Below are 24,804 nucleotides of genomic sequence, written 5' to 3' on the forward strand. Positions count from 1 at the left end.
TTGACAGCCACTGGTGTAGCATGAGCTTTGGTGTCAAACACCTTTTCTAACCCCAACTTGAATGTTTTACTTATTATGTGGTTTGAAAAAGGTATTTTAACCTCCTCAATTCTCAGGTTTCTCATCTGAAAACTGAGATTTTAAATGTCTTGACTTACAGAGGAGTTTTTGGATTACAGACCATTTGGACTCAGGTCTCTTACTATCGCTACACCACTACTACCACAATTCTTTGTATCTGTTTCCCACACTACATTATTAACCTAGTGCCCACCACAAAGACTGACAAAATGCTAAGTAAAAATGGTGCAAAAGGAATATGAATCTGTTTCTTTTTAATCCCCACAAAGGGATACATGGACCATTACCTGGTAGCACTTATGAGAAGTTCATTTCATGGGAAATATGCATCATTTTTATAATTTTAATTTTTCCATGAACTTTTTGGAGCACCCTTGTTTTTTTATGCCTTGTTGGCCTAAAGTTCTCAAAGATCCATATTTCAAATAACAGCACTGGTGGCAGGAAAATAGGTTGTGAAGGCCTAGGGAATACATGTACTCCATTCATCCTGCACAGCCAATACCAGAAACTCCTATTTGAAAAGCATTAAGTGGTGGCAAAATATTAACGAAGGTGGGGAGGGAGCACATTCTCCCCATAGCTAGGTTCTTCCAACTGGGACAGCTGTGACTTAGGAAGAATTCATTGGCAGGAGGCAGCCCTTTGGTGTAGTGATGCTTTGGTCCCCTGACCTGACATGACTCCCCATGGGACTCATTTTATTCCTGGTTAAATCAACTGACTCTAACAAAAAAGGCCCCTTGAAAGCAACTTATCACGCTTTCCAGAGGCTCCCTGCTCTTGTGCCAGCCAGCTAGAAAGAGCCCAGGGTCTATTTTTCAAGTTCCAGGGCCAGGCTAGGCTGAGGCCACCGATCATTCACTTTTAGACACAGTGAGAAACAGTCCTGTTCTGCAAGTCTGTGTTTATCTTAACCAGGTCCACTAGTTAGAAATACAACAGTAAATACAACTTCTACATAGGGTACGTCCTAGTTTTTCCAGAAACAGATTTTTTTCCCTTCTTGTGCAAAATTGTATGCTGAATCTTAGTTGTGAGTGCTACATGCTGATATTGTATGTGAAGAATTTCACAAAACTAAAACTGCTCTTTCCTTTTCTTTAGCTGACACTGTATTTGTTTACTGCTTTTAAAATCTCTCCTTGCTACCAAAGTCTCAGACAGATTTTTGTGAAAACTACCAACACTTTGACAACTTTCTATTTGATTTTACTACCTTTTTTACAGTGAGGCATAGGGCTCCTTTAAGGTGATGTAATGGTTGCAAGCTTGGGATTTTTACTTCTGATGCTGATACTGAAAACACTAACTGGCAATACTTCAGCATGCAGCTGGAAAAGTTGCAATATGAAGCAAACTTAATAGCCTTGAAGGCTCCTTCACCTTCTCTCCATCCAGTTGGTTTGGTGTGGGTGGACAGGACTATTACAGAGCACTGGAATTCTTCTCTGAGGGGGTAGATGGGAGGGTGGTCACACAAGGGTTATAAATATCAGTGGCCAAACTCCGGGTTGGCTGGAGAACAACTGACAGACTGTAGTCTCCCCTTAAAGACACAGAACAGGCCGGCGCCGTGGCTCAATAGGCTAATCCTCCACCTTGCGGCGCCGGCACACCGGGTTCTAGTCCCGGTTAGGGCGCCGGATTCTGTCCCGGTTGCCCCTCTTCCAGGCCAGCTCTCTGCTATGGCCAGGGAGTGCAGTGGAGGATGGTCCAGGTGCTTGCACCCTGCACCCCATGGGAGACCAGGAAAAGCACCTGGATCCTGGCTCCTGCCATCAGATCAGCACGGTGCGCCGGCTGCAGCGGCGGCCATTGGAGGGTGATCCAACGGCAAAGGAAGACCTTTCTCTCTCTGTCTCTCTCTCTCACTGTCCACTCTGCCTGTAAAAAAAAAAAAAAAAAAAAAAAAAAAAAAAAAAAAAAGACACAGAACAAAGAAGCTCCCTCAAGAATTCCCACAAAGGAAGTTCCTCTTCTCTTTAGAAATGCATCATCAACCAACACCTGCATCAACAACTGTACGCAAATTCCCAGATGCCAGGCAAAGTGGTTAGGAGATTTTATGCCAGACACAGATCAGCACCAGCAAAAACAAAGAATCCAGGGCTTACCCTAAAGGAAGGCTGACTTAGAGGGGTTTTTGCTACTATATACAGCCATAATCAGATTATCAAAAGACCACCTGCCATATAAATATTTAATCAAACAAATCTATTCCAGTTGAGCCCTAACTTTCCCACATACAGACGGCAATTTTCTTCTAGGGTAGTGGTTCTCAACCCAGGGTGATTCTGCTACAAGGGGATATTTGGCAATGTCTGGAGACATTTTTGATGGTCACAACTGAGAAGTTACCAGTACGTCTAGCGTTGATAGATCAGAGGCACTGCTAAACACCCGACAATACAAAGGACAGTGCCCCACAACAAAGAATTATCCAGCCCAAAACGTCAGCAGTGCTGAAATTGAGAAATCCTGTTTTAGGCTATTCTCTTTACTTCCTTGGAACCTCATTCTTATTGGAGCAGCCTTGTTTAAGGAAGAAAGAAAAGAACCAAGACAGTTCAAGGGTCAGCACAGGGGAGGGAGTTTTGGGTATAGAGGGCTCCTATTCATCCATCTTGGCTGTTGTAAAGCTAGTGATACCTAAAACTAAGGTGACAGGTCATACCAGGTTTGATTTCCCTTTTCTCCAAGGGCAGGTAGATAATGCTGACCTCATTTACTTTATCCTCTAGTGACTCACTCTCAGGCAAGTGTACTGACTGAAAAAAACACAGATGGGCTGATATCACCTTTGTAATCATTTGAAAGGGAGTAAGTGTCCCTGTACAAATTGGCAGTCTTTAGTTTCATGCTGGGCCTTATCTTCCAATGGTTTTCACATGTGTTCTTCGGGATGCCTAAGCAAGCATTCTAAGAGGCAAAAACTCCAAAACCACACCCCTCACCCACCAATAAAAAATAAACAAATAAAACAGATGAAGGGGTTTAGAGGACTTTCTTGTATTTTCACAGTAGGGAATTTAAGACTTCCAGGCAGAAACTGCTAAGTGTATTGAGCCCCTGATCCTGGGCTTTGCAGTAGGAATGTGAATAGCCCTCGGGAAGCCCAATACTACACTTATATCCCACCTAGACTGCAAAGGAAAAAAGACTGTGGGCTTAGATGCTACAAATACACCATCAGATGAAGGGAACCATTGTGAGAAACCCACAGAGCCTAAAGGAGGTTTCCACTTTTCCCACTGTTCTTTTTTGTCACTGAGAGGCACAATGCCACATCTGAAGTCTGGCCTGAATACACCCACTACACTTGAAACATGGAGTGTGAATGATGGAGCATCCAGGATTCTCAACACTGCTCATCAGTATGATGCCAAAACCACCAAATACTTTCTGACTGAGAGGACAACCCGGTTCTTGGAGTAAGGGGGAAGTTGGGGTGCAGGGGAAGGGTTGGCTTAAGGTTCAGAGTGATCTCAATTCTTGACAAGTAAAACCTACATAGGGAATTTCAAAAGCCGGAAAGCCTCTCGTTATCATCAGACTTAACAGATTTCTTTTTTTTCCTCCTTCCTAAGAAGGTCACACTGGGTGAATTCTTTGGCTCAAGTTTCAGTGATATAAGGTGCCTCCTTTCTCGTCAGTCTCCTGATAGGCACATACAATTCTTTTTCCTCAATTATCAGAGGCTCTCTTTTTCAGGAAAACGGAATTTCCTAAAGAGATTAGCCAAAGGCTTTTCCTTCCAGTTTTCTGAAAACATGCTCAATACTCTTCAATAGTGATTTCTGGAATGGTTTCTTCCTGTCCGCTTACAACGGAGAGCTGACCCCAGTAAGGCACTAACTCAGGAAGCTTGAGGTTTCTGCTGGCTGAAGTAGAAAAGCGCTCTGTCCCATCCCCATCTGATAGGTCTTCACTGGCTGGCCAGATTCTATCGATTACTCAGAAGTGATCGATGGAAAGACTTTCCTAGGAATAATGACTTCCAGTTTTTTCACGTTCATTTAAGGAAGAAACTTTTACCACAATGAACTGCAGCCTCCTGGGTTTGTCAGTGCTATTACAGTTCCAAGTAAGCCTAGGGGTTCTCCCCAGATGTACTCATCTGTCTGCTCTATGACCAGAGGAGCTAGCTAAGGCCATGCAGAGCCCGGACTCAGGCCTCACAGATGGATGTCCTCTTCTCTCACATAGCTTCTGTGCTTAGACTATGATTTCATTGAAAACGAAAGAAGCCAAAAACTTAAAAAGTAATGCTTTTCTAAAATCTTTATCCTTATCTCTGTATTTTTCCTTATTAAAAATAATTTGAATCTGAAAGTAGAGTCCTACTTTATGAATCTGGTCTGCTGCTAGTATAGAGGAAGACTAATCTACAGCTCGGATATAGCACTCAAACCGTAAAAATGAATCAGTCTTTAGAATGGGTCCAAAAAGACCTTCCCTTTACACAGCCTCTTGGGAACTGTGGAACTGACACAGAGTTTTTCCCCCTCATTGTTTTCACTTCCCATGAGCTCAGCATGAGCTCAGCCAGGAGTGAACTCTTCCCCTCCCATCAAAGCCTTTTGCTGGGAATAGATGAAAAATCTTCCAAAAGCTCTGACTTCTCTCTAAGGTGGATCAGTGCAATAGGGCTTCTGCTGTGTACCACCAAATTGAAGAGGAATCCCCATTACTCTGTACTACCTATCTACTGCCTTAACGATGGGTCACATGCCAGGTCCTCCATTAACCCTCAGCCTTTCTCCCACTCTCCTTCCAGGCTTGCCTTGTCAAGCAGCAATCCACTACAGATAAACACGAAGTGCATGTGCCCAGTTGATCAGTCTCTGGTTCCAGCCTTCTCATCCGTAGTGTTCATGGTGGGAGGCATATTCTTAGAAATCTGTGAGACGGGTTGGCTATAACAAGCAGCTAAGCAGCTACTGAACTCTGGGTATTACTAGGCAACATACTAAGATATAAATAAAATATAGTAATGCCCGGTAATTTCTTGAAATCCTCTAGCAACTTAAAATTCAGGATCACTCTAGATACCAACAACTAAATAAAAAGATGACTTGGCTTCCATATCCAAACACATTTATGCCTGCCTATAGACTCTTTCCTATATTCTAGCTCTTATGTAATGTAAATTTAACAGGGTTATTTACTTCATTTTCTGGTTTACTAAAGATTAGAAGAGAGGAGTAGGTTGCTAAAAAGGCAGACCCAGTGCCAGCAGTGAGAACATCTGATACCATGGTAATGGAGGCAAAAAAAATCAGAAATTACCTATTCCCTTCCCCTAAGAATACACAGTCAATCCAACCATTACAACAGCGTGGAAACCTCATACAAGAACTGCAATACAGAAGTCAAACTGCACAGTACACAGGAACATTTAATGCAAAGCAGCCCCAAATGTCTCTAATAGCCGTGAGAGTGTCACCATAGTAGAAAACAGCACATTACCTTTTTAATAATGTTAATATGTACACATTAAGAAAAGCTATGCAACATATAGTGTTTAGAATATTAGGAAAATAAAACAAAATATTCCTATATAAATGAGAATCTGGTTACATAAAACTGTTTTTTGAGCCTAGAAAGATACATTTCAATTTTTAAAGAAACTCAGTTAGTTAGTTAGATAAAATTCTAAAATAACCTGGATCTGAGTGAACTAAATAATGTAGGCATACTTGCGGAGAAGTCACTGCTTTCAAGGAGTTTACAACGGAAAAGGAAAGAAAAATGGCTAAGCTGAAATAAGGACAACCATTCAGCTAGGAGAATAGAGGTGTGGGGGTTTCTAAGCAGCACAAAAATTGGCTCACAGATTTGAATTTTCTCTACTTACCATTCCTATGTGGGTGCCTCAAGAAACCCAAATATGATGACTTCCACTGTTCTAAACTGTACAATCAACAAACATGGTAAGGGGGCTTTCTGCTAATGTTCCACTTCAGTGCTGTGAGCTCCGAGAGGGGCCTTTCTAAAACTAACCCTTTCTTGGCCGGCGCCGCGGCTCACTAGGCTAATCCTCCACCTGTGGCACTGGCACCCCGGGGGTCTAGTCCCGGTTGGGGTGCCAGATTCTGTCCCGGTTGCTCCTCTTCCAGTCCAGCTCTTTGCTGTGGCCCGGGAAGGCAGCGGAGGATGGCCCAAGTGCTTGGGCCCTGCACCCACAAGGGAGACCAGGAGGAAGTACCTGGCTCTTGGCTTCAGATTGGCACAGCACGCCGGCCAAAGCAGCCATTTAGGGGGGTGAACCAACGGAAGGAAGACCTTTCTCTCTGCCTCACTCTCACTATCTAACTCTATCTGTCGAAATAAATAAATAAAAAAAATAAAACTAACCCTTTCTGGGGCTGGCATGGTGGCATAACAGGTTAAGCCACCACCTGCAGCAATGGCATCCCATATGGGAACTGGTTGGAGTCCCAGCTGCTCTACTGCTGACCCAGCTCCCTGCTAATGGCCTGGGAAAGCAGTGGAGGATGGCCCAAGTGCTTGGGTCCCTGCACTCATATGGGAGACCTGGACAAAGCTCTTGACTCCTGTCTTTTTAAAATTCTTTTTAATTTTTAAAAGGTTTTATTTTATTTATTTGACAGGTAGGGTTACAGACAGTGAGAGGGAGAGACGGAGAGAAAGGTCTTCCATTCACTGGTTCACTCCCCAAATGGTGGCGATGGCCAGAGCGGCGCTGATATCTGAAGCTACGAGCTTCTTTCGGGTCTCCCACATGGGTGCAGGAGCCCAAGGACTTGGGCCATTTCTGCTTTCCCAGGCCACAGCAGAGAGCTGGATTGGAAGAGGAGCAGCTGAGACTAGAACCCGCGTCCATATGGGATGCCAGCGCCGCAGGCAGAGGATTAACCTACTGTGCCACAGTACCGGCCCCTTGGCTCCTGGCTTTGGCCTGGCCCAGCTCCAGCCATCGTGGCCATTGGGGGAATGAACCAGCAGATGGAAGGGCTCTGTCTGTCCCTTTCTCTCTCTGTAATTCTGCTTTTCAAATAAATAAAATAAAATAAATCTTTCAAAACAAAAAAACTAGCCCTTTCTATACTTGAATCTTATTTACAAAGTTGAGACCTTTATGGGGACCATGAGGCTCTCACCTGATGTTAAAACCATCTCTTCATCAGTGTTTTTAAAAGACAAACAATGCTGGCTGGCCCCGTGGCTCACTAGGCTAATCCTCCACCTTGCGGCGCCAGCACACCGGGGTTCTAGTCCCGGTCGGGGCGCTGGATTCTGTCCCGGTTGCTCCTCTTTCAGGCCAGCTCTCTGCTGTGGCAGGGAGTGCAGTGGAGGATGGCCCAAGTCCTTGGGCCCTGCACCCGCATGGGAGACCAGGATAAGTACCTGGCTCCTGCCATCGGATCAGCGCGGTGCGCCGGCCGCAGCGCGCCGGCCGCGGCGACCATTGAAGGGTGAACCAACAGCAAAAGACCTTTCTCTCTGTCTCTCTTTCTCACTCTTCACTCTGCCTGTCAAAAAACAAACAAACAATGCTGACAGGTAGGGGCTCTGATGTCAGGAAATGTGAATGGACTGTGTAGGTGTAATAATTTATGCTAGAGATGGGAATAAAGTGCTGGAAGTAACCTTTGTAAATTTATTCCATGGGGCCAGTAGGTACAGCAGGTAAAGCCACCATCGGTGAATGCCAACATCCCACATGGGTGCCAGTTTGAGTCCCAGCTGCTCCACTTCCGATCCACCTTCCTGCTAATGGCCTGCCTGGGAAAGCAGAAGATGGCCCAAGTGCCTGGGACCCTGACACCCACAGGGGAGATGTGGATGAAACTTCTGGTTCCTGGCTTTGGCCTGACCCAGCACAGGATATTGAGGCCATCTGGGAAGTGAAACAGCAGACGGAAGATCTCCTGTCTGTTTTTCCCTCTCTTTCTCTGTAACTCTGACTTTCAGAATAAATAAATAAGTCTTTAAAAAAAATTTATCCATGCACCATGAATAACACAGCAACAGAGTAGAGTGAGGCATGTTTAAGTTTAAAAGAAAACTCATGAGGCAAAAGGCTCACATAGTGAGAGAGCCAAGACCCAACAGACAAGCCTGTGACCTTACAAATCCACACTTTTGGGTCACACTGTCTACTCATCTTCTTATTCTTATTCTTTTTTTTAAGATTTTATTTTATTTGAGAGGTAGAGTTACAGAGGTAGAGAGAAGTACAGAGGTGGCGTCTACAGAGGTAGAGAGAAGGAGAGACAGAGAGAAAGGTCTTCCAACCACCGGTTCACTCTCCAGATGGCTGCAACGGCTGGAGCTGAGCTGATCCGAAGCCAGGAGCCAGGAGTCTCCTCCGGGTCTCCCCAACGGGTGCAGGGGCCCAAGCACCTGGGCCATCTTCTACTGCTTTCCAAGGCCATAGCAGAGAGCTGGCTCGGAAGAGGAGCAGCCAGGACTCAAACTGGTGCCCATATGGGATTCCAGCACTGCAGGTGGCGGCTTTACCTGTTATGCCACAGTGCCAGCCCTAACCTGTTGGGCAGACTCACACAAATCTCAGGACTACAAATTCTGACTCAGGTAAAGAATTAAATTATTTTTTTAATAAAAGCAGCATTTTTCAAACTCTCCTACAGGTACAAGGGTTCTGGGGTGTATTCTGAAGGCTGCTTGCTGGAAGTGAGAAATTCCTTTGAAGTGTCAAGTTTAATCTTAATAATGCATGAGAATTTTACATTTTATTCCACAATACATCAATAATGCCCCATTGAAATCTGTGTAAAATCAGCACTTTAGAAAGGTGAGCCCCTGTTCATGTTATAGCTTCTCATAGTTCAATTTGAAAAACAAAGACCTGAAGGCACATTTCTTTCTGTTCACAATCAGTTAATTTACAATCTCAAGAGATCACAAGAGGATATTCTAAGAGTAAGAGATAAGGCTTAGACACTTTTTTCTGTATCCTTAGTTGACTGTAATAAATAAAACAAACTACAAGAGGAAAAATGTTCAAACCAGTTTGCTCAGAAGTCCAAGAGACTGTTTAGTCTCCAAACAGTGTGTTTTGATGGTGGTGGAAGTGAGAATAATGAAATCACTGAGAGAAGTTAAAATGTATACTCAATCGGTTTCTAAGTTACAGGCAAGGAAATGCTTACATTAGACAGGAAAACATTTACAAACGAGGGTGAGACTTACCTTAAAATCTGCTAACTGTTGGTTGATGACGTCCACTTCAGTTCCCACTACCCACTGCAGGGCCTCTCCCTCCTCTGCTGCTGTGGTCGCATCATTGAGTCCTTTCAGCTTCCTGTAGAAGTCCTCCACCCGGCCCAAGGTCAGCTCTAACTGCTCCTGCCGAGCTTTCCCCCTCTCTGTCAGTTTGCCACACTGTTTGTTCAGGGCTTCTAGCTCCCTCTTGAGACCTAACAAGTCCAGAGTCCCCTCTTCCTCTAGCATCTGTCGGCACTCTGCTTCAGAGGCCTCTATGTCTAACTTGAGGACTTGGATTTTGCTAAGGAACAGATGGACATCCTCGATCTGGGACTGGAGGCTATCAGTGTCTCTGCCGATAGCACCCATGCCATCTAGCTCATCGTCCAGGTCTGCCAACTGGGAAAACATTTCTCGAACTCGGCAGTGAAACTGACCAATTCCCTCCAGCTTGTTTTCCATTGTCATGCAACCACTGTTCACTCTTTGCTTCACTTCCAGGAATTCTTGCTGGGTGACCTCAGCTTGGTGTAGAAGTTGGGAAGCATCAGATCCATCTGGGGCATCTTCTACCAAACCCTGAGTAAAGTTCCTCAGATAGTCTACCTGAGGCTCCAGGGCCTGCAGCACCTCCTGTTGAGCTCTTAGCTTCTCCAGATTCTTGTTGCTACAGGCTTGAGAGCCCAGAGCATCAAAAATCTCAAGTTGGTGTTTGGCTCCTTCAACCTTCTTCTCAATATTCTTAAAGCTTTCCTGGAACTCCTTGAGCCTCTGGGTCATTTCTTCCAGTGACCCTGTTTTGGCCTGCAGCTCCTCTGTAATGGCATCCATGTTCTGGTTGATCCCAGTCTTCTCATCCCGGATATCATCCTCATCCGTTTCTGAAGAGTTGATCAGAATGTCAGCAGCACTATTTAGTATTTCCAGCAGGGAGCGGCGCTTCTCCACCTCACTCAGCATAGCCTTTGATCTCAGGAGACTGGACTCCAGCTGCACGGGGTCCAAGGTGATCCGCAACTCAGACATCTTGGCCTTACAGTCTTCTATCCATGGCACGAGGTCTTCCACATGCCACTGGTACTTTTGAGCTTTCTGCATACAGTCCTTGAGCCTAGACTGCCTGTCTGCAGTTTTTTTACTAAGCTCTTCCCAGTGGCTTTTGAGCTCAACCAACTGGTTTTGTAAAGTCCTTTTCTCTTCTCCGGGAGGTACAGAAAGAAGCAGAGATTCCCCTTCAGCCACAATCACCTCATAGGAACCACTGTGTTGATTAAGGCTCTTCTGAAACTCTTCATTCTCTTGTAGCTGAGACTGTAGCTGCTCCAATTTTGCAGAAATTGGGCAGTTTTTTGCTTGCTGGCTTTGTTTGTTATCCAACCAAGTCCTCAGCTCATCAAACATTTGCTGGAATTGTTGGGTGCTGGCAAGAGCTGCCTGGAGTCTGTTCATGCGATCGGCTGAAATGAGAAAACAAAACTGAAATCAATCAAGCTCAAACATGGTGTTTGAAATGTTTGTTGAGAGTATGTGAACCAATCTTAGGGGAAGAAACCAAGGTTAATTGAGAGTCTACCATGAAAAAGGGCACATAACTAGGCTCTTTCACATACCATATGTTTTTTTTTTTTTTTTTTGACAGGCAGAGTGGACAGGGAGAGAGAGCGAGACAGAGAGAAAGGTCTTCCTTTTTGCCGTTGGTTCACCCTCCAATGGCCGCAGCGGCCAGCGCATTGCACTGAACCAAAGGCAGGAGCCAGGTGCTTCTCCTGGTCTCCCATGTGGGTGCAGGGCCCAAGCACTTGGGCCATCCTCCACTGCACTCCCTGGCCACAGCAGAGAGCTGGCCTGGAAGAGGGGCAACCGGGACAGAATCCGGTGCCCCGACTGGGACTAGAACCTGGTGTGCCGGCGCCGCAAGGCGGAGGATTAGCCTAGTGAGCCACGGTGCCGGCCCTACCATATGTATTTTTAAAAAAATAATTTATGCATTTAATTTGAAAGGCAGAGGGGCAGAGAGAGAGACAGAGGTCTTCCATCCACTGGTTCACTCCCCAAATGCTTGCAATAGCCAGAGCTGGTCCAGGCCAAAGCTAGGAGCCAGAAACTCAACCTAGGTTTCCCATGTGGGTGGCAGGGAACCATCATTTGTTTCCTCCCAGGTGCACATTAGCAGAAAGCTGGATAGGGGGCAAAGCCAAGATTTGAACCTAGGGACTGATATTGGAAGTGTGTAACCCAAGAAGCATCTTAACAAGTGTACCAAATGCTTGCCCCTACATTTTATATTTTAATAAATCCTTGTATCAACCTTATAAGGTGATCTGAGTAACAAAAATAAACTCTCATTTCTGAGCCAGTAAAAAGTAAAGGTCATAAACATATCCAGAGAACGAGGCAATGGATTTATGATGACATTTTCTCTGTATGAGGTCATCATGATAAGTTCAGAGTATGTTCTAACTTTGTATACATAATACGTGTGTGTATGTGTCTATGAGCAGGAATCCCTACCTGTTGGCAGAGTTTCAATCTCTAGGCTATGCTATGTAAAGCCTCTTATAACCTAGTGTTCAATGCATAATAATCATAGAAGTTGTCACTGTACTTGGAAGCTCATTAACAGTGTTCTGTGTCCACAGCTACTCAAGAATGATCCTAGATTCTGGGGCCTACTACTTTTTTAAAAAAACTTTTATTTAATAAATATAAATTTACAAAGTACAACTTTTGGATTATAGCGACTTTTCCACCTATAACCTCCCTCCCACCCACAACCATCCTATCTCCCACTCCCTTTCCCATCCCATTCTTCATTAAGATTCATTTTCTTTTTTATTTGTTTGTTTATTTATTTATTTATTTATTTATTTTTGAGAGGCAGAGTGGACAGTGAGAGAGAGAGACAGAGAGAAAGGTCTTCCTTTGCCGTTGATTCACCCTCCAATGGCCGCCGTGGCCAGGGCGCTGCGGCCGGCAAACTGCGCTGATCCGATGGCAGGAGCCAGGAGCCAGGTACTTCTCCTGGTCTCCCATGGGGTGCAGAGCCCAAGCACTTGGGCCATCCTCCACTGCACTCCTGGGCCACAGCAGAGAGCTGGCTTGGAAGAGGGGCAACCAGGACAGAATCCGGCGCACCAACCGGGACTAGAACCTGGTGTGCCAGTGCCACAAGGTGGAGGACTAGCCTAGTGAGCCGTGGCGCCGGCCTATTTATTTTTGACAGGTAGAGTGGACAGTGAGAGAGAGAGAGACAGAGAGAAAGGTCTTCCTTTTGCCGTTGGTTCACCCTCCAATGGCCGCCGCGGCCGGCACGCCGCACTGATCCGATGGCAGGAGTCAGGTGCTTCTCCTGGTCTCCCATGGGGTACAGGGCCCAAGCACTTGGGCCATCCTCCACTGCACTCCCGGGCCATAGCAGAGAGCTGGCCTGGAAGAGGGGCAACTGGGACAGAATCCGGCACCCCGACAGGGACTAGAACCCGGTGTGCCAGTGCCACAGGCAGAGGATTAGCCTATTGAGCCATGGCGCCGGCCAAGATTCTTTTTTTTTTTTTTCTTTTTTTTTGACAGGCAGAATGGACAGGGAGAGAGAGAGAGACAGAGAGAAAGGTCTTCCTTTGCCGTTGGTTCACCCTACAATGGCCGCAGCGGCCGGCACACTGCGCTGATCCGATGGCAGGAGCCAGGTGCTTCTCCTGGTCTCCCATGGGGTGCAGGGCCCAAAGACCTGGGCCATCCTCCACTGCACTCCCTGGGCACAGCAGAGAGCTGGCCTGGAAGAAGGGCAACCGGGACAGAATCCGGTGCCCCAACTGGGACTAGAATCCGGTGTGCTGGCGCCGCAAGGCGGAGGATTAGCCTAGTGAGCCACGGCTCCGGTCTCATTTTCAATTATCTTTATATACAGAAGATCAACTTAGCACATACTATGTAAAGATTTCATCAGTTTGCACCCACACAGATACACAAAGTATAAAGTACTGTTTGAGTAGTAGTTTTACCATTAATTTGCATAGTACAACACATTAAGGACAGAGATGCTACATGAGGAGTAAGTACACAGTGACTTCCATTGTTGATTGAACAATTGACGCTCTCATTTATGACGTCAGTCATCACCCGAGGCTCTTGTCATGAGCTGCCAAGGCTATGGAAGCTTCTTGAGTTCACAAACTCCGACCTTATTTAGACAAGGCTATAATCAAAGTGGAAGTTCTCTCCTCCCTTCAGAGAAAGGTACCTCCTTCTTTGATGGGGGCCTACTACTAACCCACTCCTTCTTTCTGCTTGCCACAAATAATGGCAGAAATGTGTACCTTCTCCCAACTCACCTGCAAGGTCTTCTAAACCTTGAAGAGGCAGGGCAACTGTCTCCAAACGCTTCTTCAGCTCATCCTTGAGGTACTGCTCACCAATGAGCACTGACAGTTCGTCACACAGTGCTTGGGCCTCCTTAATCTCATGGTCTAATTGCTCCAAGTCAGATCGAATCTCACTTGTTTCTTCCAATTGCTGTTTCACAGCTTCAGGTTGGGTGCTGATGGCCGATTGGCCACTTAGTCGCTGCCCAACTGCCTTCACCTTCTCTGATAAGTGCTGGAGTAGTTCCTGGTACTGGGTGCTTTTGATAATAGCTTGGTCAATTTGGCTGGAGCGGGAATTGAGTTTGTCAGTCAGCTCAACCCACTTCTGATTGATGTTCTGCAGTTCTTTCTGTACTTGGCTGGTAGCTGCAGAGACATCTCCAGGACCTGTGACGATGCCCTGAGCTGCCTCGTTCAGCTGCTCATGCTGTTGTCTGCGTGCTTCAAATTCCTTCAGCATAAACTGAAAGAGAAATGACACAAAGATGTTTAGATAGGAAAAACAGAACTAAAAGCAGTGTCAAAACAAAAACTGCTTTTGGAGTGTGCCAGATAGTACCAATCCTTTTTGAAAATAAACCAGAAAACTCCAAGGAACAGGCTTCTAGGCCAAGGCAGTATCACCTAACAAACATTTAGTAAAAACTGATTTTGAAAGTATCATTGTATCTATTTTGTTTCTTTTCCTTATTTGTCCTTTTCTGCTTTAACACTGGTTACTATGGTTGGCCTAGGCTGGGAAACTGAAATTTATTCTCTAGATTGGCATGTCTCAGCTTTGCCATGTAGCAGGCAAGACTGAACTGGCAGAGTAGAACACTGGGTCCCAGAGACTGCCATATTTCTGTCTGGCTCTGTCATTTCAACGCCCCATGCCTCTGCCTTTCTTAGTTTATTTCTCAGAATTATAACATCACACACAACCTGTACATGACAATAGAGCCCACACAGAGCTACTTTAAAGGAAAGACCATGGCTTTTTATCTTTTTTTTTTTTTGAAAGAGTTAGAGAGAAGATGCAGATTAACCCACTGTGCCACAAGGCCTGCCTCCTGAGAACAAAAAGTTTGAAAACCACAAGATCACAAAAATATTTTTAGGTAGGCTAAGACTCAATAATTATTTAGATGCAGGGGCTGAAAGAGTTTCTCAAAAATTACTCTCAGGTCTTTTTTTTTTTTTTTTTGACAGGCAGAGTGGACAGTGAGAGAGAGCGAGACAGAAAGGTGAGAAAGGTCTTCCTTTTTGCTGTTGGTTCACCCTCCAATGGCCGCCACAGCCAGCGCGCTACGGCCTGCGCATTGCGCTGATGCGAAGGCAGGAGCCAGGTGCTTATCCTGGTCTCCCATGGGGTGCAGAGCCCAAGCACTTGGACCATCCTCCACTGCACTCCCAGGCCATAGCAGAGGGCTGGCCTGGAAGAGGGGCAACCAGGACAGAATTCAGCGCCCCGACCGGGACTAGAACCCGGTGTGCCGGCGCCGCAAGGCGGAGGATTAGCCTAGTGAGCCGCGGCACCGGCCTAGTCTCAGGTCTTAACTTAGAAAATGTCATGGAATGTAAAAAGGAAAGGATAGGAAGTAGAGCAAGGAAAGATCCTAGGCAGGATTTTATTGGAATTGTCACAATTTTAAGCAAACTAAATTTCTATACTGTCAGAAACTTAAATCAACTTTTTTGAGTTTTGATCAGGAGAAAGCCTTCAAGTAAAGCAGGCAAATATAAGATATTACATTAAGTAATATGGATCACAGGGGCCAGTGCTGTGGCTAAGCGGGTTAACACCCTGGCCTGAAATGCCAGCATCCCATATGGGTGCCAGTTCGAGACCTACTGCTCCATCTTTTAAAAAAATTTTTTTAAAGGTTTATTTATTTATTTGAAACTCGGAGTTACACAGAGAAAGGAGAAGGAGAGAGAGAGAGAGAGAGAGAGAGATAGGTCTTCAATCCAATGGTTCACTCCTCAATTGGCTACAACAGCCAGAGCTGTGCCTATCAAAAGCCAGGAGTCAGGAGCTTCTTCCAGGTCTCCCACACGGCTACAGAGGCCCAAGGCCTTGGGCCATCTTCTACTGCTTTCCCAGGCCAAAACAGAGAGCTGGATGGGAGGTGGAGCAGCGGGTCTCAAACTGGCACCCATATGGGATGCCGGTGCTTCAGGCCAGGGTGTTAGCCTGCTGCGCCATAGTGCCGGCCGCATGCTCCACTTCTGATCCAGCTCTCTGCTATGGCCTGCGAAAGCAGTAGAAGATGGCCCAAGGCCTTGGGCCCCTGCACCCATGGGGGAGACCTGGAAGAAGCTCCTGGCTCCTGGCTTTGGATCAATGCAGCTTCGGCCGTTGCAGCCAACTGGGGAGTGAACCATTGGATGGAAGACCTCCCTTTCTCTCTCTTTCTGCTTCTCCTCTCTCTGTGTAACTCTGACTTTCAAATAAATAAATAAATCTTTTAAAAAAAGTAATAAGGATCACTAGCATTGGGGATTTTTTTTTTTTTTTTTTGACAGGCAGAGTGGACAGGGAGAGAAAGAGACAGAGAGAAAGGTCTTCCTTGGCCATTGGTTCACCCTACAGTGGCCGCCACGGCCGGCGTGCTGTGGCCGGCGCACCACGCCGATACCAAGGCAGGAGCCAGGTGCTTCTCCTGGTCTCCCATGAGGTGCAGGGCCCAAGCACTTGGGCCATCCTCCACTGCACTCCCTGGCCACAGCAGAGAGCTGGCTTGGAAGAGGGGCAACCGGGACAGAATCTGGCGCCCCGACCGGGACTAGAACCCGGTGTGCCGGCGCCACAAGGCAGAGGATTAGCCTAGTGAGCCACAGCGCTGGCCCTTACTGCTTCTGTTAATGATACTAACAACAGAGCTATTAACTGTCTACCATTTTACAGCTACCATGATACATATCTTACAAACATCCCATTTAAACTGAAGAAGGGCAGTGAGACTGAGAGATTAAATGAATCTCTAAAGTGACATGAAATCTACTTGCTGGGAACAGCATTCAAAGCCACGTTCATGTGACTCCACTTTCTTTGCTTGTAGGCATTGAGCTGTACGGCTTACCTGGACCTGCTGCTTCTGTGCATTCAACATGTTGGGGTCAATAGACAGGGGCCCCAGCACTCCCATCATCAGTTCCTTCTCCATCAGCCAAGGCCGGAGCTGGGACTCTGCAGCCTGGAAGCAGGCCAGGTGGCTTGCAGACTCCTCTAGCTGCCTTTGCCGAGCCACAGTCACCTCAGTGGCCCTTTCCCACCGAGAATCTGTAGACAGGAAATGAGAGACTCATCAGCAACTGACCTTGTCCCTCAGTTATGTTTTTAATATACTACAGGAAATAACCCCACAAGCATTTTTAAATTAAAAATAAACTTTTAAAAATTTGAACCAAATAACAGTTCTGTATCTTGACTGCAGTAGTGATTATAAGAAACTACATATGTGATACAATTCTACAGATGTGTATATAGAATATATACACACAAATACATGAATGTATACAAATATATTACCTATATTATTTCATAGTCTGTTTTAAAATTTACTATATTATGAACAACCTTCATGCTGCTAAGTTTTTTCATGCTAAATAATAATCTACATAATTTACAGCTCAATATTATGAACACATAATTTATCTTTTTATTGAATATGTAGATTATTTTCCATTGTTCTTTTTTTAAAGTTTTCTTTATTTATTTGATAGGTAGAGTTACAAAGAAGGAAGAGGGAGAGAGAGTGGTCTTTTATCTGCTGGTTCATTCCTTAAATGGCTGCAACAGAGTTGGGCCAATCCGAAGCCAGGAGCTTCTTCGGTCTCCCACATGGGTGCAGGGGCCCAAGCACTTGGGCCATCCTCTGCTACTTTCCCAGGTGCATTAGCAGGGAGTTGGATGGCAAGGGGAACAACCAGGACTCAAACTGGCAACCATATAGGTTGCTGGCATTGTAGGTGGGGCTTAACTCATTATGTCACAATGCTGGCCTCCCCACTTTCCTTGAAATAGAAAAGGGAGGGAGATCAATCTTCCATTTGCTGGTTCACTCCCCAAATGGCTGTCAACAGCCAGGATTGGACCAGGTTGAAGCCTGGAGCCAGGAACACCACTGGGTATCCACGGATGGCAAGAACTCAAGAGCCATCATTTGAGGTTTGTATCAGGAGCTGGATGAATGAAGGTGTCCCAAAAGGGGCTCAATCTTTTGTACCCCAACACTCGCCTCCCCCCTCTACCCCACCATTTTTCATTTTTTTAAAGATACATTTATTTATTTGAAAGGTAGAGTTACAGAGAGAGAAGGACACACACACACACACACACACACACAGAGATAGATGTCTTCCATTACTGGTTCACTCCCTAGATGGCCACAATGGCTGGGGCTGGGCCATGCTGAAACCAGATGCCAGGAGCTTCCTCTGAGTTTCCCATATGGGTGGTGCAGGGGCCCAAGCACTTGGGCCATCTTCCACTGCTCTTCCCAGGCACATTAGTAGGGAGCTAGATCAGAAGTGGAGCAGCTGGGACTTGAACTGGTGCCCATATGGGATGCCCAGGTTACAGGCACTGGCTTAATTTGTTATGCTACAACACTGGACCCCATTTTTCATTTTAATCATCAGTACCCTCTAGTTCTTGGCCACAGTATAATGTCAGTTTGACTTGTCAAAGAAAACCAAACTTTTGGGGCCGGCATTGTGGCACAGCAGGTTAACACACTGGCATGAAGCACCTGAATCCCATATGGGCACTGGTTCGAGACTCAGCTGCTCCACTTCCAATCCAGCTCTCTGCTATGGCCTAGGAAAGCAGCAGAAGATGGCCCAAGTGCTTGGGCCCCTGCACCTGCATGGGAGACCTGGAGGAAGCTCCTGGCTCCTGGCTTTGGATTGGTGCAGCTCCAGCAGTTGCAGCCATCTGGGGAGTGAAGCAGCTGATGGAAGACACCCCCCGCCCCACCTCTCCTCTCTCTGTGTGACTCTGACTTTCAAATAAATAAATAAATCTTTAAAAAAAAAAAAAAAAAAAACCAAACTTTTAGGGGCTGGTGCTGTGGTACAGCGGATAAAGTTGCTGCCTGCAGGTTCGGGAACTCATATGGACATCAGTTCATGTTTCAGCTGCTCTACTTCTGATCCAGCTCCTGGCTAATGTGCCCAAGAAAGCAGCAGAAGATGGCCCGAGTGCTTAGACTCCTGCACCCATGTGGGAGACCCAGAAGAAGCTCTAGCTACTGGCTTTGGATTGGCCCAGCCCCAGCTATTGAGGCCCATTTAAGGAGTGAATCTGTGGCTCTCCCGCTCTCCTCTGTTAACACTGTCTTTCAAATAAATAAATACATCTTAAAAAAAAAAAAAATCCAAACTTCTGACTCTTTGTGAGAATCTCTAAGTCTTTTCCCTAATCAGACTTACTCTTTGGCTCTATCTGTGTTTCTTTCTTGCTTATAAAAATTAACTAAAAATAATTCCTGCTTTACAGGATGTACTAAATTTTCTATTTGCTTTGAAGACAGACAATTTAGTGAGTCTGCAATGCCCATGTGACAACTTACTTAGCTCCTCCTGCATTTCCTTCCAATTTTTGGCTTCTTGGGAGTTGGGGTACGTCACAAGTAATCCAGCCAGGGCTTCCTTTACTTTTTGGATTTTTGGAGAATTCTGTTCCAACTCAGCAAGAAAGGCCTAGGAGAAAGAATACCATGCATACCATAAACAATTGAAGGAGTAGGTGCCAATTACAGGTTCTCTTCTGATGCTTTTGATGACTTGTCTGTGATTTTAAGATACTTAACCTTTCTGTTTCAATATTTATTTTAAAAAGAAAATTTAAATGGCAACATCTCAGCTTCTTGCATGTATAATACATCAATGAACCCAATACGAAGGAATTATCACTCTCTACAAACCAAAAGCACCCACAGATGATGAGGATGATGTTTTTACATTTGGAGGGGAGGACTTGCTATGCTCAAGTGGAGTATTAAAATTTCTTTCAGGATTTTCTATGGTCTTTAATCTTCTGACATTTTCCCTAATCCCACATGTCAGTCTTAAGAATGAGCTGTAATCATGTGCTTTTTTTTTTTTTTCCCCAGAGCCATTTGAGAATTAGAAAGGGGCTTTGAGGAGAATGGTTTGGTTCTCTTGAAGTATCAGGAATGAGATCCCATTCTCAATCAGCTGATGCTTTGGGGGGCAGGGCAAGTCTTTCTAACATGTCTGGTTTTGTTTCTGATTCAATCTCTAACTGTATAGGTAAGAAAACTCTGTAGGAGAGTCAAAGGCATATTATTCACTTGGAAATCAAACACACTGTTTCCCACAGCACGGAGTTGGCCAGGTCTCACTCTCGGTTGCCTGGGCTCAGGCAGGAACACTGGTACAAAAGTCTTTTCCTCTAAGTGCCAGGATACAGCTGTTACCTTGTTAGACTCAGCTTGGGCTTTCACTGTTTCTGTCCTGGTTGGAGACAAAGAGGCATCCATGGTTTTCAGGACTTCCTCTTTTGATTCCAGCCACTGTAGCACCGAGTTTGCCTCCTTCTGAACCTCGTCCATTCTGTCAAGTACAGCCTGAAGGCTTTCTTGGCGCTCCTGAAGTAATCCCCCTAGTTTCTCATACTTCAGGTTCACATCTGACATGTCACACTGGATCTCCGTCAGATCTAATATCACAGAAACAGAAGTCAGTGGGAACAGCTTGACAAGCTTTTCCTTTTGGTCCTCACTTCTAAACTACGTCAGGATTAAGCATCTGTTCTACTCTTCTAACAAACTACAGATGATATCCCTGCTACATCACACAATGCTGCTTAGGGCATGATATACTCAGATATATAAGATTCACACTTTAAAATGCTCAATACATATGGGAACAAAAGTGAGGGGAGCAAAAGTAAGAAGTCAGTTAGCCACTGCCGGGGTTAAGACTTGGAGCATTTTCTGCTGTCTCTTCTCCAAACCAGACAGGTCACCTAGCTAGGAGGTCGAAGGTCAGACTAGATTACCTCTAGAATAGCACAACTTCTTTATAATTCAAAGATTCATATACCTATATAAAGAGAAATTCTTTTTCAAAGATTTATTTATTTATTTAAAATGCAGAGTGACAGAAAAAGAGGTAGAGAAACAGAGAAAGAGAGATATTCCATTTGCTGCTTCATTCCCCAAATGGCCACAGCAGCCAGGACAGGGTCAGGCCAAAGTCAAGAGCCAGGAATTCCATCCCAGTTTCCTAGATGGATGGCAGGGGCCAAGTGTTTCAACCATCTTCTCCTGCCTCCCCAGGAAGTTGGATCAGAAGCAGAGTAGCCAGGATTCAAACTAGCACTCCAATATGAGATGCTGGTGTCATAAGCTGTGGCCTAACTCACTGTACCACAATACTGGCCTCAAATGAAGAGCTGTTCTAATTTTTATATACTAATTTTATTTATTTGAAAGACAGATACATAGAGAGAGATAGATAAATAGACAGATAGATAGAAATCTCCCATCCATTGATTTATTTCCTAAATGCCCAAAAGCTGGGACTGGGCCAGGCCAAAGCCAGGAATTCAATACAGATTTACCACATAGGTGGCAGGGATGCAACTACTTGAGCCTGTTGCCTCCCAAAGTGTGTATCAGCAAGAAGCTGGAATCAGGGTAGAGCCAGGGCTCAAACCCAATATGGGATATGGGGTCTTAACTGCTCAGCAAATACTTGCCCACATATTTTTAAGGTCTTTCTTTATTGGCCTTACCTAGTGATGCTGTTTATCTCCTTGGTACATTTAATTCTGGGGTCATCAACCTAATTAGCCCATAGCCAGCAAACAGAGAGGCATCTCTGTTTTTCCCAAGTTGCTTTCCCCCAGATTTTCACCTTCAGATTTTCTTGGCAGCAGCTCTTCCACACGTATTGAAACACACACAGATACAAACACGGACACTGTCCTAACACACCCAACAAAGAGGCACTGTGGAAATGGCATTCTCACCTTTGCAGGTGTGGTATCCGTTTACACTGCCTACAGAGCTTCCTACAGGGGGCAGTATGGAACCTGAGCAGAATGACAAGGAGACAAACAGGGCAAGACCAAGGGGTTAGGCATACATACAGGCAAGGCGTTTGTTCTTTGACACTCACTTTAAGCTTGGGTATCAGGAAGTTAACACAGCACAAGACAACATACTAATGAAAAGAGACAAATCATTTTAGCTGCCAGGCAACAAAGTGTCATTCGAGATATTTTAGCTCCTTAGCAGTAATGATTCTTAATCCTTTCGAGAGGAAATGCAAACTCAGTTCTTAAATCCTCTGGATCCTGCCCTAGTTTTGTGAAGCAAGTACAGGTAAAATTATCAGGTCTTTAGAATAGTATCTGTCACATTTTTGGATGAGCCTTTACAATGAAGCAAAAAGTTTCACCTTTAATGTCAATATCTTTCACTACACTAAAAATGAACAATGAGTACAATTAAGGACATAAAAAGCAGCATTCATTTAATAAAGATATCAAAATGAACCCTTCCTATATTGTTTCTAAAGAAAATTTTCATACCTCTTCTGGCTCCTATTGCCCCACCAGAAAGACAGAAATGTTAAGTGCCAATATATCTGGCTCACAAATATTCTCATAAATTCTCTTTTAGGTCTTTGGTTCTGTTTCTGATTACCACAATATCACCTATATTCTCCTCAGGTTGTTTGTTTTTCTAAAGAGTTTTCCAAGTTAAGTAAAAACCAGGTCGTGTCATTTTAAAGATTATACAGAAACATGAAAAATATTCACAATATAATGTTATTTAAGGTAGAGAATAAAACACTCATGAACACTGATTTCACTTTGCAAAAAGTCATGTGCAAGGCTATATAAAAATAGTTGCATTAGGGTGGTGATAATAAAACTTTTAAATGTCAAGGTTATTGTATTTTAATTAAAAAATAATTTTCCAGGGCAGTGTGGTGATGACAAAAAGCAACTGAACAGTAATAAGGAGAAGAAGGGCATGGCTAAGGTAGTCACTAACCCAGATGTGGACTTTAATCTGTGGACAGCCCCTCAGCCTCTTCTCTAAGATGGGAAAACAATACTACTTCTATCCTGTCAATGCTCAGGGCTTACTGAAGAGAGGTCACAAGATAATGTATATGAGAGCATTTTATTGAACAAGAAAGAGTAACACAAATGTAAAAACTGGAATATTCATAGTTTTTCAGAGTTGGAAGAGAACTTGAAAACTCAGGTTAGTAATTTTCATAGCACCCAAAAGAGGCACTTTAGAGTTTGGTTTAAATTTAATATTAAGATAAATTTCTAGCTACTTAGAAATGGCAGGAAAACATGCTTGTTCAATTACACTGAATGCTACATCTTCCCCCACTAGATAGAACCAATTGGCACTGTCCTTTTGAGAAAAATAAGTAGCTCCTGCCACTTCTATGCATATATTTAAGCTTCTTTTTGAGTGTCACTGAGCAAAAGTTATAGCTCTTCTCTAGTACTCTACAATATTCAATCCTGTACATAAACACTCCAGTATACTATACAGAGGAAAACTATAGTGCATGTGTCGCACATTAAATAAAATGATAATCAAAGCTTAGATTCACCTACCAAAAGCAAGCTCTTATCAGGGCACAATTATGTAATAACAGAATTCTTAACATTTCAAATTTTTCCTCAATGTCAGTTTGTGTTATCTATGTTTAAGAAAAGAATGTGAGGCTTCATTAAGTATTCTTAGTGACTTAACTTTGATATGAGCATTTATTACAGCACTCTCAAGTTTCTAGTTCAGTTTAGTCAGAGAGTATTTTAAGATTGTAAAGGAAATTTTAAAAAACATTTGTCATCATTTGTAACTATCTGTACAAATCATATTTTCTGGACACAATACCAAATAAAATCTAGAAATAGATCAAGAAGCTGGCATCCTCCTTTTCAAAATTTTATACCAAATTATTTTATATGTATTAAGATGGTATCATTATTCTGAAAAATTTCATAACAGATAAGTGCTATAAATTAATTTATAAGGGAAATTTATGACAAAAATTTCCATTTATGTGGTAGGTTTCTACAGGGGAATTATTTCTAAAAAGACTCTAATGCTTAAAAAGTTGAAAAACAGTCCAAGAGTCATCAGACTATAGCCCATCAGCCAAATCTGGTCCTTGGTATATTTCCACATTTAAAGCTTTACTGGAATACAGCCACACCATATATTGTCATAGCTACTTCTGAGCAGGTACATGATTGTGACAAGGACCATGTGGCCTACAAGTCTAAAATATTTACTATCTGGCTCCTTATAGAAAAAGTTTGCAGGCTCCTGATTTAATCCTATGCTGCTAATTCACTGAGCTTCAAAGCTTATGTATAGAGCATAATTATCACCAATTCTCTGAAATGTTGTCACTTCTGGATGGTTCCAAGAAATCCTTAAAATTCAGAATACTAAGGTAAATGTTCTCAGCCACAAGCAAGAAAGTACAGTAAACACTTGCACTATCACAGACCGGTTATAAAACTTCTGAGACCCCAATTACCAACCTTTAATTTTTTTATGTTCACTTCACAGTTCTAAGTGGGCCAACTAGTCCATTTACTCTTCCCATCATGGGAAAGAATTTTGCAAAATGGAGCAGTGTTACATATCAATGGAGGAAACAGATCAGCTTGTGGGGACAACTTCTTTGTAGATGCCCTTTGTGTTCATATTTGACCTTGATTTTGACTTTTCTTAAAATAAAGGGGCATCTCCAAAGGCCAAGAGCAAAGAATGATGTTTATTCACTACAGTACGAAGAGTCCGTACTTACCTGATTTGGCTTGGGAATCAGGTGCTGTGATCTCCATGATGAGATTTTCTAATGAAGTGCCTTTGCAATTGATTTCTTCTACCAGAGATCCTTTACTGACCCAGTCATCTAAGAGGCCCTGTTTAAAGAACAAAATGGCCAAATACAGCATCTGAGGGCCTTCTCATAAATAGGAACAATTCTACATACACTCCTTAAAGTTTTAGAAGCACTAGGAGACCATCTTCACATATTCAGCATTTCAAGATCCCAAGTTAGCCTGCCAAGGTTTGGCAGAATGACACCTTGGAATTTTTAGGACATTTAGACTCATTTGTTCATCCATCCAATATTTACTAAGCATTGG

General features: G+C 44.1%; 1 protein-coding gene across 42 annotated transcripts in view; it reads right to left on the reverse strand.

Moving 5' to 3' along the window:
• The window catches only part of MACF1 (microtubule actin crosslinking factor 1), a 407,864-nt gene that overhangs the window by 84,495 nt on the left and 298,565 nt on the right, over positions 1–24,804 (reverse strand). For 36 of the 42 annotated variants that reach the window (XM_051857911.3, XM_070078713.1, XM_089300949.1 and 33 more), the window contains 7 exons: positions 24,459–24,576; positions 21,631–21,693; positions 20,072–20,313; positions 19,202–19,331; positions 16,709–16,908; positions 13,611–14,106; positions 9,265–10,736 (listed from right to left, as the gene is read on the reverse strand). In XM_051857911.3, coding sequence (XP_051713871.2) covers positions 9,265–10,736; positions 13,611–14,106; positions 16,709–16,908; positions 19,202–19,331; positions 20,072–20,313; positions 21,631–21,693; positions 24,459–24,576 — 2,721 coding nt within the window. The remainder of the gene's footprint in view (positions 1–9,264; positions 10,737–13,610; positions 14,107–16,708; positions 16,909–19,201; positions 19,332–20,071; positions 20,314–21,630; positions 21,694–24,458; positions 24,577–24,804) is intronic. The other 6 variants (XM_089300957.1, XM_089300953.1, XM_089300948.1 and 3 more) reach the window with 1 other exon arrangement.

Source organism: Oryctolagus cuniculus, chromosome 7 (assembly GCF_051225735.1).
Source record: "Oryctolagus cuniculus isolate XC-2025 breed Fujian yellow rabbit chromosome 7, ASM5122573v1, whole genome shotgun sequence".
Taxonomy (NCBI): Eukaryota; Metazoa; Chordata; class Mammalia; order Lagomorpha; family Leporidae; genus Oryctolagus; species Oryctolagus cuniculus.